The sequence below is a fragment of the Oculina patagonica genome, chromosome 3 (assembly GCF_052425735.1).
Source record: "Oculina patagonica isolate OP01 chromosome 3, crgOcupat, whole genome shotgun sequence".
In the NCBI taxonomy this organism is placed as follows: Eukaryota; Metazoa; Cnidaria; class Anthozoa; order Scleractinia; family Oculinidae; genus Oculina; species Oculina patagonica.
Window position 1 is genome coordinate 28226013 of NC_135760.1, and position 16022 is coordinate 28242034.

The following is a 16022-nucleotide window of genomic DNA, read 5'->3' on the forward strand; positions in this document are numbered from 1 at the left end:
AAGTTCCAGAAATGGAAACAAAGTTTTCCTCCTTTTGGTTAGTTGGCACCAAATATTTTGCTTCCTGACATTTAAAATAATTCCTCGCAAAGTGAGGCCGAAGGCCGAGCGTAGCAGGGTGTATAATTTTGTCCCTCAAAGGGCTCAGGCAGGATGAAATCTCGTGTGGAGTTTACGGTCATATATATTTGTGAGCTTGGTGTGTGGCGGAAATGACGTCACACGGCCGCGCGCTGGTGGCCTAATGGTGTGAGGCGTCAAACTTGAAATCAGATCTTCGGGACTGAGGGCGGGGGTTACACCAGACAATTTTTATGGAAGTAAGGTAGGGTGGGGGGGGGGGGGGTGGGTTTGAAACTACACCAGACAATTTTTATGCAGCTGTACTTCAATGCACTGTAATTTTTGAGCCGGAGTTCAAACAGTTTTCCAAACAGAATATCCATCCTTTAACAACAAGATAGTATTTTTACAACAGCCATAAGGAAAATAGATAACCCTTTACAGATATTATAACAGTGCTGTAAAAAACATCCCATGTCTGATTTTATGAATGGTGACCACAGATAACGTAACCACAGCAAACACACGCAATGATACGTCATTTTAAGCTTTAAATAATCCTGTCCACAATAAATATTAAAAATTAAAATGCAAGTACTTCTTACGTTTCTAATTGCTATATCAAACTAAATGCTATTAGCATAACCCAGCTGCCATCTATTGGCAAACGCGCGATCTGATTGGCTATACACGTACATATATTTCTATTTATAGACTATTTGCAATCTCGCACCTACAATTGTGAGTGTGAGTTTAAATATGGGGAGAAGAATCCGTATATGTATATCGGGGGAGGTTGATGGAGCCCCCAACACCACCACCCCCCACCTCCCTTGGATTTCAATACTGTTTGGTCAGGTCATGAGCTGTGGCGTCATCTGGCGTCACATACAATCTGTAATTCACTTTCTTGGATATGGCCATTTCCGCAGAAATAAAAAATTAGCATATTCTACGTATTTATGTAGTAAGCATCGCATTGTAAGTAGTGTAAGTGTTGTAAATAGTATACAGTGTCGAATTGTAAGAAGCGCAAATGTCGTATTGTATTGTGCACAGCTTAAGTATTTGTACAATAAGTAGTAAGTAGTGGGCATACTTTTTTTGTATTTTTGTAAGTGATGTGCTTTTGTGTGTTTGCAATTAAAAAAAAAAATATATAAATATATATATTCTACGTATTTATTTCAAACAAAACTATGATGAGGACGAAGGATTATGGCAAAAAGTCGTGTTGGTAAATAATTAGGGGTTACTATGGAAAGTAAATAATCAGTTAACGCATCACAATTATTTTCCTGATTTGTAAAACAGGATTAGTAACCGTAATAAATCTTTACATCAAAATTATGAAAAAAACCTCAATGGGAAGTGACATCCATCTCCCCCCACCACTCGATTGTTCGTCTGAAGGCTAATGGAAGCGCTAACACTGAAATCTTGTCAAAGTGGTGAACTGAATTAGATCCCTAGCCGTCTAACGATCGTTAGCATAACCAAACTGATTGTCTTTTGGTAATCGCGCAATCTGATTAGCCACACAGGTGCCATCTATTTAACAATTAGACGGCAAGCTTGAGGTTTATACCGGCTGATAGTTGGCAAGGGGCGAAGCCCCGAGCTTGCCGTCTAATTGTTAAATAGGCGGCACCTGTGTAACCAATCAGATTGCGTGAGGGGCGAAGCCCGGCGATTCAACCTTCAAAATCCGGTAGAAACCGAGAGCGAGTCGTCTAATTGTTTTAGCATAACCCAGCTGCCTATCTATTAAACACAAAATATACATGTAGCTAGAGTTGATTCTTTGAATGTTATGTTGATAAAATGCCGCAAAAAAAACTGAGCGCGCGCACCTAGAGCCGTCTAAAGATCTATGACTCATGTAAAGGAAAAAATTCTGATCAAGATTATGTGAGTCTGAATTGCGTCAAGCATACATAGTAGATAAAGTAATGTTTGTTTAGCAGTTCATTATCATTGAGTTAGGATAATATTCGAGCCAGCGAGCCATAAATCCCAAATCCCAATAAAAGGCTAACCGTAAGCTACCTTAACTAACTGTAGGCTAACCAGAGTATTATTTAGGCTAACTGGAGTGCTATGTAGGCTAACCAATGTGTATTTTAGGCTATCCTGTTTGGCTCCCCTGGCCCCCCTCTTTTGGGGGGCCTGCGGCCCCTGTGGGCCCAAAATCCCCAAAAAAGGCCAACCCCACCTCTCCCTACACAATCTATGGCTCCCCCAGTTTTTTTTTACCCAAAACAGTGCTATGTAGACTAACCAATGTGCTAATTTAGGCTAACCGAAATGGCTCGCTGACTCGCAGATTATCTGGACCCTAACAAACCTATTTCTGGAGTATTGCAGACATGTTAGGGAGACGTCGTCGCTAGGCGCATGCATGCACCCACAAACCATGCCGCTAGTCATGATGACCATGAAAAACCAAAAGCAAGGTTCTGTTAATTTTTTATGGTTATGGGGCTCTGCTCTGCAGCCCAATAGAAACGATTCAAGAGGAAATAAAATCTATGTATGTATGTATGTTTGTATGTAAAATAACAACACACAAAAAACTCACACATAGAGTATGTGTTTTTGTGAGTTCAAAACAAAATAATACGTGAACATACAAGTAAGCAATTTTACAGGTATTGATATTACCATTCGAGGGAATGCTTATGAACTTTATCAAGAGGTCACATAGAGAAATGAACTATGTACAGTCAGATAGTATACAGATTGTACATTTCAAATAGTATCCAAAAAGTTACCGTACCATGAGTACCGTAAAGTTCCATGTATAAGCCGCACCGCCGATTTGGAAGCTCAAATTTTGGAAAAAAATATACAGACAACAAAGTTTGAAGTTCAAGTGAAGTTCTATTGGTAAACAAACAAGGGCAAACGAGCACGGTTTCAAAACACTGACACGGCGGTTGTTGCAATGTTTAATATAAATTAAGTATTAAGAAAGCAAAATTTCACTTGTCATACCTCCTTTATAGTTTGAGTTCACAATATCTTAAACTTGGATGCTCTCTTGATAACATTTTTTTTGAGATTATCACTTCTAAACACTCCTGAAACAAATAATATGTCGGCACCTTTGATTCTTTCTGAGGGGGTAAGTAAAAAATGAGCAAAAAGTGGTAAAGTGGACATTTTCTGATGGGGTTGAGAAAAAATCGGGTTTTTCTGAGGGGGGGGGGGCATCATGTTGGCACTTTGATCTTTTTTTCTCAGGGGGTAAATTTTGACTTACCTTGTCAACAGGGGGGGGTGTGGATGTACAATGGAATGGCCCACACTTGTAATTGGTACGAATCATACACGAATGGTGAATGCTTAGTAGCCAAGCTCATTCTCGTCCCCATAGCCCTTTCGTTTCTCTTAGCCGGCTGGCCCTTGGCATGAAAAAACAAAGGGCTCTGGGGACACAGGATTTCCAGTCATAGATTCTAGGACTTCCGGTGTGCATGTATGCAGTCATGACGTTTCAAAAGAATGTATAAGAGAGTCATTACGTTTTCGACTTCCGTTTTGGAAAAAAAAAAAAATTCTTTGTTCCAAACAGCCAATCAAAAAAATTTGAATGAATTCAAAAATCCTATGTCCCCAGAGCCCTCCGTTTTCTCGTGCCAAGCCGGCTAAGAGAAACAAAAGGGCTATGGGGACGAGAATGAGCCAAGCTTTGAAATTTATGTAGAGAGGAGTCTGGGCATTAAAAACAAACATGGCGGCACTTTCTTCGGAAGAAACCACATTTTCAAGATTCTTGGAATGCTACCTGCAACAGGATAAAAACTTCATGCAGATTAAGAGTTTGATAGTCCAGCAGATGTATTTGCTGTGAAGGTCAATAAAAAAGCGAAGAGGTCGGCCATTTGCCTTGTGACTACTTGCGTTTATCTTGTTGCTTACTCGCACGTGGCGTAAAGCCGACAAGGCGACATGCTTTGAAGTGACTGACAGGCTTCACTGCAAACAGCTTTGCAGAGGAACTAAATGGCAGTGGACAACAACAAAGTTTTCAGGTTATTATATGTTTATTCAGTGATGTCTTGAGAAGTTTTTTATGAATATTAATTAGGCCTTTGAGAACTCCAACCAGAGATGTTTCCGTAGATAAGCCGCATCCCCGATTTTTTACTTGAATTTAGAGAAAAAAGGTGCGGCTTATACATGGATCTTTACGGTATATATTTGGTAATTAATTTTTGCAGTTATTGCTCGAACTTTCAGCGGAATCCTTCTCAATAATCTGTTCTCCAAAAAAACACATTTTCCCGTTGCGTTTTATCTTTGCAAGTCTACAGCAATTGGAACGATCACGATCACTTGGATTGCCTGTGTCCTATTCTTTTAGCTTCTTGTTTAGCTTCCTCGCCATAAAACAGCAGTAACTGAGAAGATAGAAGGCCATAAGTTTTGCTCTTTCATTGAAGGCTGTAATTGTGTTGGATCTAGGACTAATATGATTGTTTTTTGTAGGTCTTCACTTACACCAGGTGATCTGGATGATCATTTATATGAGAACCCCTGATTGCTTTTAATCGCTTCAATTGTCTCAGTTTTTGCAAACGATCGATGCGATAGAAACGCTCGGGGCGATCATATGAAAGCCAGGCTTTAGTTAACGAGACCATGCAATTTACGAAAAGTTGAAATTTCAAGAAAGGCGGAAAAACTTTTTTTGTGGCTTAAGATCGGTTCTCATATCATCACCCCGATTGTTACTATTGCATCGATCGTTTGCCAGAATTGCAAGAAAACTTTTTGAAGTGACAGAGGCGATAGAAACAATCAGGGCGATTATATGAGAACCAGGCTCTAAGTTGCTCCACGTTCGCACGCAGTCAAAATAAAATTACAGGATATTACATGTATGTGTGACAAGATAAAACAACATCATGGTGCGTCACTAAAGTGGAACTTAGTCTGCCAGCTGTTTATTAGTTTGCTTGGGGATAAACCAACAACACTCAATGCACATGTGTCATTGACTTAAAGGAGATTATTATTCGTCTGTTTTACTTTCGATGTAGCCAAAACATCTCATATCATGTGGACAAAACATAGTAAGATAAACCATTCTTTTTAATTATTAAAACATCCATATAACTATAATTTCTACAGTGCTTTACGTGACTCGCCTTACTGGATCGCTGTTGCATTTTTTCCTTACACAAGTTAAGTAAGATATAAGGTATTTGAAACAATGGAAGGCTTCACTTAAGTTAGGGGACTTTTAGGGGGTGACTGAAATTATTTGGGGGCGACGTGACTTCAGTTTTGGGGTGACGTGGCCTGGATTGGGGAGGTGTATCTTGGGGCCACTGTGCAATGGGGTAACATGACCTGCTACCTTTTGTTGTTTTGCAGAAACAAAACATCGTTCACTTGAATTGCGTATCTCCGGTGAGGCCAATTTAGTTAAAGTATTGCAGGAATTTTATGCTGAAGTTCAACTGAAAAATGCAAGTTTGCAAAGTATTTTTATCCAAGAATCAACCCATTGCTAGCTCTTTTATACTTCAACTACTTGTACACAATAAGACATACATGTAGGCCTCGGTAGTATAGTGTAACATCTTCATTGCAACAAAGTTCATGTACTTGTGTTATTTAAAATGTTAACTTTATGAAATGTGTTAACTACAGTGTATCTGGATGTTATTTGGCCTTGTATATTGATGATAAAAAATGCCTTTTTTTCTGGAATATTTTTTTTTTGCACCCTTATCGTGTCATTTGTGGCCCTTGCGCTTCGTGCTCCGACCTCAAATGACACTACGCGGGCACAAATAAACAATATTCCTGAAATCAAAGATCTCTTCGAGATATCAACTTTTTTGCATGAAGTTAGTATGAGTAGAAGGTTTATCCTGGGCATTGTTGTTCGAACATATCATGGAAGAATTCAAACGTCTTTCATTTCAAGCAATTTTTTACTTTACGGAGGAAATGCCGTATTTGTCAGTTGCGACGGCTGGGCGCTTTGCGACTCGTATACTTTGGCTTGGTTAAAAATGGTAAACTTTGACACTTGCCTTTAATCGAAATAGTTGTTTCCTTTCGAGTTAGAAAGATTTTTACTCGGCTTAATGCAGGGTTCCCGATAAAGGTTACGCACAACAGAGTTGCTTTTTGTCTCATCACGCAATCTTAACCCAACATTGAGAAGTAAATTTTTCGTTTGGATATTACCAAAAGCCGTTTCTCCTCAAGTTATTCTTTACCTTACGGCTACACATGCCATTTCTAACTACTACATTTCCAGTAAAACAGTTGCTGTTTTTTTTTTTCTAATGGCGATGCATTAACTTCTGAACTTACAGAAGCAAAAACTTTTAGTGTTTACTGCTTCCACCGGAAGTAATTTCACAACAGGCTACAAAAAAAACTTGAAAATATCAGGGCTTTACACCTGCATTGAATGGACATTGCAATTCTAAATTGTGCAACTCAGCAGAAATAATCAATTGTCACAAAATGAGTTCCCTTTGATTTAACTATTAGCAACGTTTTAGTGTGTGAGAGACTTGTACCAGTACAAATTTGCGTTGTTACTCATTTTAGGTTAAATAAATATTAGCGCCTAAAGACTTGTACCAGTACAAATTGCGTTCTTAATCCTTTTTAACTTCGCTGCCTTCAAGCGCTGAACCCCTCACATTCTTAATTGGTTATGGCCATGCGCACGGTGTTGGTGTACAACGGCGTAACAAAATATGTAACGCTAAATAACGAGCTAGAATGCAAAATTCACGGACAATCATAATAATCTAACAACATAAAAGTAAAGCAAATTTCATGTGCATTTAGCTGGTGATATGAAAGTGGCAGAAAATCCACTGATTTAGAATTTACAACAAAATCAAACATCGTACTTGAAAATTACAGCGAAAACAGGAGTGAACGCAAAAGACATTTTCGCGATTATTTCTGCTTCAACTAAAAATTAGACACAAAAATCTTGAAAACTGAAGTGCACATAAGTTGTAGAATCCAATCAAAGGCGTACTTCTTATCAAATTTCTTCAGGTTCGGAGAAAGAACTGATTTTCTAGCGTTACATTGAAAAAAATTTACGTAAAGTTTTGGTTGGGTGATCACATTTCAATCTAGCGTTTGCGTTCAGCATTTCAATGGTTTGTATGGTGTGTGTCATTTGTTTCCATCGTTTCATTTCCATCGTTTTTGTCGTTTCAATGGTTTCAATGGTTTTTATCTTTCGTTGCAATCGTTTATGAACTTTGGTTTCAATCGTTTCTAACGTTCGTGATGCTCAAAATAGCATTCTACAAGAACGCGCTAGAATAACAAGGTTTAATTTTCGGAACCCGTTCGCAAGAACGCGTACACTGGGAATAAATTTTTACTTTATGAAAGAAAATGAATTATAAACGTACATTTTTGGGGGGAAATTTGAGTCAAATTACTCAAAAATTGCGAGAACAAGATGGGACAACTAGATAAGACATTTCGCTCTGACGTGTATGGATCGAGGTTTAGTTCACGTGCTGGTATGCATGAAAAATAGGAGTCGAATAAATAAAGATCGTACAGTCATGTTATTATTTTAAACTGCATTATATGGTTAGATAAATATTTTCTGATGAAAAACCGATAGTTGCATAAGAAATTAATTTTTAGATGGAAAACAATCGATAATAAAATTTCCCAATATGAATGAAACGATATCAAATTTTCACGGAAATGCAAATTTGTCAATGTTTATATAAACACGGCTTCCAACTACCGGTAAGAATAAATAAAGACAAAATAGAACGCAAAATGTTTTTGGATCCAAAAAAGTTATTCAAACAAATGTCAAATTTGCTTTTGGATGCAATAAAATATTGATTCTTTGTGCACTAGAACACAAGACTTAATTATTCGTGTGGAACTCGTGTAAGCAGACACCGCCAGACAACGGCAGACGCTTCGTCTCAGTTCAAAGATCGCAACCTTTTCACATAAAATCACCAATTGAAAGTTATTGAATTTTGCCTCAAACAATCAGTTAAACAATTGTTATAAATCAAATCCACATTTGAAAACAACGTTTACCAAACCGAAAGAAAAAAACGATTTAAACTACAAATAAACCAAACAGACCAAACGATTCAAACCATATAATTATAAAACGAACGATTCAAACCATAGAAACGAATGATTCAAACCATATAAGCGAACGATTTGAACGACAGAAACGAACGATACCAAAACGTTGCGCAAACGCTAAACGCTGGTTTGGCAAACCAGTTGGAAGCGTTTCAAACCATAAAGACGCTACAAATGATGACGAAAGTGTGTCGTTCGTAAACGAAAATGTTACGCGGCATGTAAAGAATTTTGGTGAGTGAACTAACTTTTCCTTGTTGTTACGTTTCAACCAAGCAAATGAGCATTTAAACAAACAGTAATGCAACTTGATTAGATAATGAAGAATACATCTGTATGATTATTACAGTCATATTTATTCTTATTTACAAAATATACAAGGGTAAAGTCAGACATCGCTAGAAATTGTGACTTGTACACCAACACCGTGCGCATGGCCTTATGTCACGTAAGATTTGGGCTACTCACATTTTTAATTGTTATATAACGTTTGTAAATTTGACAAGTCACGTTTTTTCTACAAGAACGAAAGTGCTGAAGCACAACTATAGAGTGACACTTTACAAGTCACACGCTTTGATCACCCACAGTGCTCAGAAAGTATTCGCTTGAGAAATTAAAACAGTCCCTTGAGAGTTAACAAGAATGTGATTTGAGATTACCCAACTTAACCGCTATTCTCCTTCCTTTTGCTTGTAAACAAGCAAAAAAGTCGAAAAAAGTCATTTTTTGTCCTATTATCAATATGGATATTTTTGCTTCTTGGATGCCTCTTGAACAAGGGAAAATAAAGGGTGCAAGAGAAAGACACCTGTTTATTCCTTAGCTAAAATCAGTTATTCTATGAACATCAATAATTTTATTCCTTAGCTAAAATCAGTTATTCTATGAACATCAATAATTTTAGTAGATTTCAAAAAGAAAATTATGTGTTGTACCTTACTGTGGCCATCCCGACTTGGTGACTTTAATTTTTCATGCATGGGCTGCGAGGATGTCAGACAAACATCCTGCAAAGCGTTCTGCTTTGAAAAGGAAGCTGCTTTGTTTTGGGACATCGAGGATGAAAACTGAGACTGTGGAATGGTAATCAATAGTGGCTGAGATGTTGCAGAGGAAGAAGGTGTGCTTGGTTGGCATGGTGAGTATCTTGGGGAAACTTTAGAGTGAGGCGACAATGGAGAACTGGTAGAGTAGTGTTGTGAAGAGTAGCCACTGCCTTCAGTAGACGTTTGGTACTTTTTGGGTTGAAATTCAGATCTTTCATGGTCTTTTCCACTTCCATCTCTGGAGAAACATTTAATAATAATTCAGTGGAACCCTGCTCTACAGACACTCCAATATTATGGACAGTTTCGTTTCTCCCAACGAAAAGCTCATACACTGTACCTATATTTTCCCTAAAATTAACCCGCTTATTACGGACATCCATTAAAAGGGACAACAGAAACTTTTCTTCATTGTATGTCCTGAGAGACAAACTCTCATACATTGTCAACCCCGCTTAATGGACAATTTTTATAGTCAAAGTAAAGTTATGACTGATTCAACTTTGTCAAATGAATCTGTTGACGAGTTTCAAGAAAAGTAAAGTCACTTTAGCCTGAGAGTGTGAGTAAATAAGCTTAAGGTTTCCCCAGTTTTAACTTGTCAGAGTTACAGTTACAGAAGAAACTAGACAGATGAACATTTTGTTGCTGTTAAAATGCCTATTTTATTCCTTTTCAAATCATTCCACTGTCAAGTTCCAAAAAATAAAGTGCAATAAAGCGTTTTGTTGCTGTGAAAATGTATGCCTTCATCTTTGCGTCGAAAAAAGTGTCTGTGACTTAAGTCTGACTGAGCCTGCTTAATGTGGACACCCCGATAATATGGACACTTTGCCATGTGTCCTTGGTGTTCCTATTAACTTAACAGCATCCAGCTGATATTTCACATGAAAACGAAAACTTTTAGAGCTGCCAAGGCAAGGAAAGCCAGCTGGGCTTGTTAATAAACCGGCTTAGTGTTTTCTTAGCTACATCCCTGCACTTACAGAACATTCAATTTTGGCTGCTCTTACTATTATTTTGAATCCTTCAGCTACAGAATGTTCAAAATAATACCCACCTGTCAATCTTTATGTCTTTTCCACTGATTGAGCTAAAGTCATTAAAATCACCCAGTCCCACTTCCTACAAGAAGCAAAGTGAAATGAATGCAATAGATGTAACACATCTCTATAGAAAAGTTATGCTATTAACAGGAGGTAAAAAGGAGGTAAAAGAAAAGAAGGTATTAAAAGAAAGGTTAAGTCTGTGTTTAGGCCATTAAGTGACCCAAACTGCAGGAGCTTACAGGTCTATCCCAGTTCCAACAGCATGACGTAAGTAGGATTGTTGCTAATTTCCCTGGATGGGACACTTGTCCATCATGGGTCACCCCTTTGTTGGGATGCACTAACATTTCATTGTTGCCAATTATTATCTTTAGTGGTGGGAGGCAATGTACTGAACTTTTGAACACTTTCATTTAAAATGTTTTTGAAGCGTTCTCTGGTTAAAAATTTTTGTTAAGATACCGTAAAGTTCCGTGTATAAGACGCACCTGTAGATAAGCCACACCCCCGATTTGGAAGCTCAAATTTTGGAAAAAAATATACAGACCATAAAGTTTGAAGTTCAAGTGAAGTTCTATTGGTAAACAAACAAGGGCAAACAAGCACGGTTTCGAAACACTGACGCGGTGGTTGTTGCAATGTTTAATATAAATTAAGTTTTAAGAAAGCTAAATTTCACTTGTCATACCTTCTTTTTAGTTTGAGTTCACAATATCTTAAATTTGGATGCTCTCTTGATATCATTTTTTCGAGATTATCACTTCTATAAGCACTCCTGAAACACTTGTAATTATACTTCAAAATACTCGTCTCAATTTAACAATGCATTGTCTCTTTATTCACTCCTAAATCTCAAAACATACAGTGAATTAAAAGCAATAAAGGCAAAATAACGGTAACGATGCCAACTATAACCGCTGACTCTGCCGCAGGCTCTCGTCTTTTTCATTCACTCCTCGCAAGATGGCTGACGAAGAGGGCTCTGCGGAGTTAATCCAACCCAATCCTAAGGATCACGTAAGTGACAGTCGTTCACCTTCCTCCGAATCACTGGTTCGGGCTATCGTTGCCGACCAGTCGGTTTTTTCCGCGCTTTCACAAGCGATTTTGTCTGCTATTAAGCAAGACTTACCTAACCACGAGACAGCTCAATCGAAAACTGACAAAGCCGCAGCGCCTGTGGGCCAGTCGGCCGAACACTCCACCGGAGAGTCTATGGACCAAACGGTGAGAGCACATAAGAGGCAACTACCTATCGACGTCATTGTTGTCGATGAAAACAATCCGACGAAACACCCTCGCATTGAAGATGCCTCTGATGACGGTGATTTAGATGGGCTCTTATCACCCAACTCGCGATGGGAGCCAAGCGAAGAACTCGACGCCCTGCTTAGCGTCATACAAAAACCATTACAACGATTCGAGCGCAGATCAATCCTAAAAGAATTTCCCAGGCCATCATCTGAGGCGGCCTTCACGCCCAACCTGGATAACTACCTAATATCCATGATTCCAGGAGTAAAGATCCCTGATAACTCTCTGAGAGATATCCAGGACAAAACCCTAGATGTTCTAGGACCTCTTTGTACGTTATATGAAAACTTCACAATGATGTACGAGTCCCTGGATGAAGGAGCAATCACCGTAGAGAAATCCACAGTTATGGGCATGCTCAACTGTGTGAAGAAAGCAGTTATGCTAGTCGGTGATACCTCAGCCCAGATGTCTGCAAAGCGTCGCGAACAGGTGTTAACCAAACTCAACCCAGTCCTATCCTCTCTGGGGAAAGAGGATTTTCCAGACGCTGGCAAACAACTGTTTGGAGATGGTTTTGAGTCTCGACTCAAACTTCAATCAGAAACTGCCAACACAGTACAACAGGCCAAAAAAGCTGGTACTAAACAGTTTTTTCGTGGTACTGCCCCCCGGAGATTCCAAGGGCAATTCCGGGGTGGCAGAGGCCAATATCGGGGACCATACCAAGGTTTCTACCGCCCAGCATCGGGAATGCAGTTACCAACCCCGTCATTCCAGGGCCGAGGCAGATCTCACAACTTCACCCCCCGGGGACAGTTTCAATCAAACCATCAACAACAGTAATCCCGGCTTAGCTGTCCGACAATACTTACTCGATCCGATTTTCACCATTCGGACCCGCAGTCGCTACCCAAACTGATTAGGATTTTTTATAGTTTTGTTTATGCTTATTTGTTGATTATTTGCCTAACCTCACGCGCTAGTATGTTTATGTGTAATTTTTTGTGTTTTTTCGTGCCACCAACGTGTCTAATACAACACTTTTTGTCGACTCCAGTATGCACAGATATAAAAGTACTTCGCAATCAGATATTTAGTATACAATTCTACTTCAAAGCAAAACATTCGAGCAAAATGTCGTATTGTTCTGTTCATAACGCATGTCAAATAATAAATAGTGCAAATCGATTATATCACCTTTATTTCAACACAAATAGATAACAATACAATCACGGAGCTTCCTCAATACGGGGCCTTGGGAATAACGCAAAAGAAGAGAAACTTTTAATTGGCCAGACAAAAAATACACACAGCGCAAGAAGTACAGCGCACACACCAGGGCACGATGGGGAACAAAAGCCTTCAGCTCCCTCAGCAAAAAAGCTGGTAAGCATCTATAACAACCGACCAAATCAAAAAAACCAACCGATGACAGGACGCCAGTGTGAAAAAACAAATAAAAGCATAACCCAGCAACATACGCCCCAAACGATGATGATCCTGCTTCAAAAATCTCTTGATCACCCAAAAGAGAAGAAAAAATGAGGCGAGAAGAGAAAAAGCCCCCAACACACACACGCGAAAAACAAACAACCGATGAGCTGAGAACCCCCGCGACACCAGCCCCCGACCACAAGTCAAAGCGTGCAGCCCCACCACCGGAGACAGACCACCAAAAATATCTCTCACTCAAACAAGAGGGCCTGTTTTGGAAACCAACACACACTGCCGATAAGGACAAAAAAGCAAAGACGAGAGACCTGCGCCGAAGATCCCAGCCGCCGCGGGAGAGAAAGGCGCAAAGGAAAAGCGACAAAAAAAAAGAGGCCAAGCAAACACGGGAGCAACACAAAAGCGAGACGGAACAGGGAGGCGACAACCCCAGAAAAAGACGAAGCGAAAGAGCGACCCCGCCAAGCCGCACGGAAAAAACAGCCCAAAAACGGAGAGCCGAAAATACAGGGCGGAAGAAAAGAGCAAAGCCCGGACCGAAAAAGAGGAGACAAGTGGAAAGAACCGAGAAGAAAATGGCCAGAGCCCCGCGCGCGACGCCAAAAAAAAGGAAAGAAAAAAAAGACGCCGCCGACTCGGACCAAAGGCAGCCACCTAGCCCCTGGCCAAAAACAAGAGCGACCCCGCGAAAAAACGAACGAGAAAAAGGACATGACCCGCGAAAAACCCACGAAAGTAAGCAACGAGAGATCTGAAAAAAGAGACGCAACACCCTATGGAGTGAACGCGAGTTCCCGAGACAGACAAGAAAAAGTCTAGCTGCCCTTCGCACATTATGTATGTCTGAGAAACCGAAGATTAAGAAGAAAGGAAAGATACCAGAAGCTCCTCTCTCAGAACCGACCTAAGATGCAAAAGAAAGGAGAAGTAAAAGAGTGAAGTGTATTGAGGAAAGAAAGAGCCGACAAAAAATAGCAGGACCCAATGCTCTTTTTGTACCACCACCGACCGATCCACCGTTGGAAAGGAGGGAGAAAAACAGACCCGAAGACTTCCAAAACACGCCGCATATTAGACCAGACACCACCAAGTTAAGTTAAGAATGAGCAGAAGCGACCGGAGAGTAAACAAGTCCGATTGCAAAAAAAAAAAAAAAAAAAAAAACTCCTCGTTACGAAGCAGTGATTAGAGAAAATTTTTTTTATTATTAGATTGACAATCAATTTTAATAAATAAAAAAAGATAAATATATTATAGAATATAATGGGATATATTGTAAAAAATAATATTTAGGAGGATTAGGCAGAGGAGTGCCTTTTATTTATTTATTTATTTTTTTTTTTTTATTTGTTTTAAGTATTTTTTAGTAGTTTCTTTTCGTGTAATAAGTGTTATTGTTTTTGTGAATGAATTAAAAAAAAAAAAAAAAAAAAAAAAAAAACAGTAATCCCGGCTCGACCAAGCCACCTCCCGCCAGGTATGTTCGAAAATTTATTGAGTTCCGCCAACCTACCGTTAGCAGGCCGGTTAAAACATTTCTTGCATGCATGGGAACAGATCACAAGAGACCCATGGGTTCTTCAGGTTGTCATGGGATACCAAATACAGTTTATAGACAACCCTGTCCAGAATCGACCGCCTGCACTAATCCCCAATTCGCAGGCACACCAAATCATAATAGATCAGGAAGTTCAAGAACTTCTATCAAAAGGGACAGTTCATTATATTCAACCCAGTCCTTACCAAGAGCCAGGGTTCATAAGCTCCCTGTTTGTAGTGCCCAAAAAGGGGGGAGGCCACAGGCCGGTCATAAATCTAAAGCCCCTGAACTGTTTCATCCCATACGAACATTTCAAAATGGAGTCCATTCACATGTTGAAGGATCTTCTAAGAAAAGGGGATTATATGGTAAAGATAGACCTGAAAGATGCATATCTGACAGTTCCAATTTGGAAGAACCACCAGAAATACCTTCGGTTCATGTGGAGGGATTCCCTTCTAGAGTTTGCATGTCTACCCTTTGGCCTAGCAAGTGCTCCGAGAGTATTCACCAAACTACTAAAACCAGTACTTTCGATACTAAGGCAGAGAGGAATTCGACTCATAGCATATCTAGACGATATCCTCCTTATAGCCCCTTCAAAACAACTGGTTCTTCAGCATGCAGCTTCGACCCTAAACCTCCTGGAAGGACTAGGTTTCACGGTGAACTATCTAAAGTCCGTACTGGTACCTTCCCAGCAAATGGAATTCTTAGGGTCCCTTGTAGATTCAGTCAATCTAAGCCTAAGCCTCCCCAGGGACAAGATAAGGAAGATTCAGTCAAACTGTCAACTGCTATTAGACAACCCAGTAACTTCTGTAAGGGAATTGTCAAAATTCCTGGGCCTCCTATCCTCCTCTATACAGGCAGTCTTTCCAGCACCCCTCCATTATCGCTACCTACAGCAAGCAAAGAATGCAGTGCTGAAAACTCACAGATCATACGAAGCCCCCGTTCTTCTAGACTCGGAGGCCCTTCAGGAGGTACGGTGGTGGAAAGACAACCTGATAGCATGGAATGGGAAAGCCCTATTCCAGCAATCAACAGATTTGGTGATAGAGACCGATGCATCACGTCAGGGCTGGGGGGCTTACTGCCAGGGCGTCTCAACGGGAGGCAGATGGGCCCCAGGAGAGACTATATATCACACAAATTGCCTGGAACTCCTAGCGGGTTCGCTAGCTGTGAAATCCTTTACCAAGAACAGGGCAAAAGCTCAGGTACTGCTACTGATGGACAACATTACTGCAGTAACCTACATAAACAAGATGGGGGGAACACACTCCCTTTCCCTGTCCCACCTAGCCAAAGACCTCTGGGATTGGTGTCTCAACCACAACCTGTTAGTGAGGGCTCAATACATTCCTGGAGTACAGAATGTAGAGGCCGACCGAGAATCCAGAGTATTCCTGGATGCCAGCGATTGGAAACTGAATCCAACAATTTTCGATTGCCTATATCAGATTTGGGGTCCCCTGA

The 16022-nt window shown here is 40.0% G+C and overlaps 1 protein-coding gene across 1 annotated transcript in view; it reads right to left on the reverse strand.

The window, feature by feature from the left end:
- The window catches only part of LOC144647363 (uncharacterized), a 92038-nt gene that overhangs the window by 59167 nt on the left and 16849 nt on the right, over positions 1 to 16022 (reverse strand). Inside the window, exons 3-4 of the mRNA XM_078507166.1 lie at positions 10303 to 10367; positions 9132 to 9480 (exon numbers count right to left, since the gene is read on the reverse strand). Coding sequence (XP_078363292.1) covers positions 9132 to 9480; positions 10303 to 10367 — 414 coding nt within the window. The remainder of the gene's footprint in view (positions 1 to 9131; positions 9481 to 10302; positions 10368 to 16022) is intronic.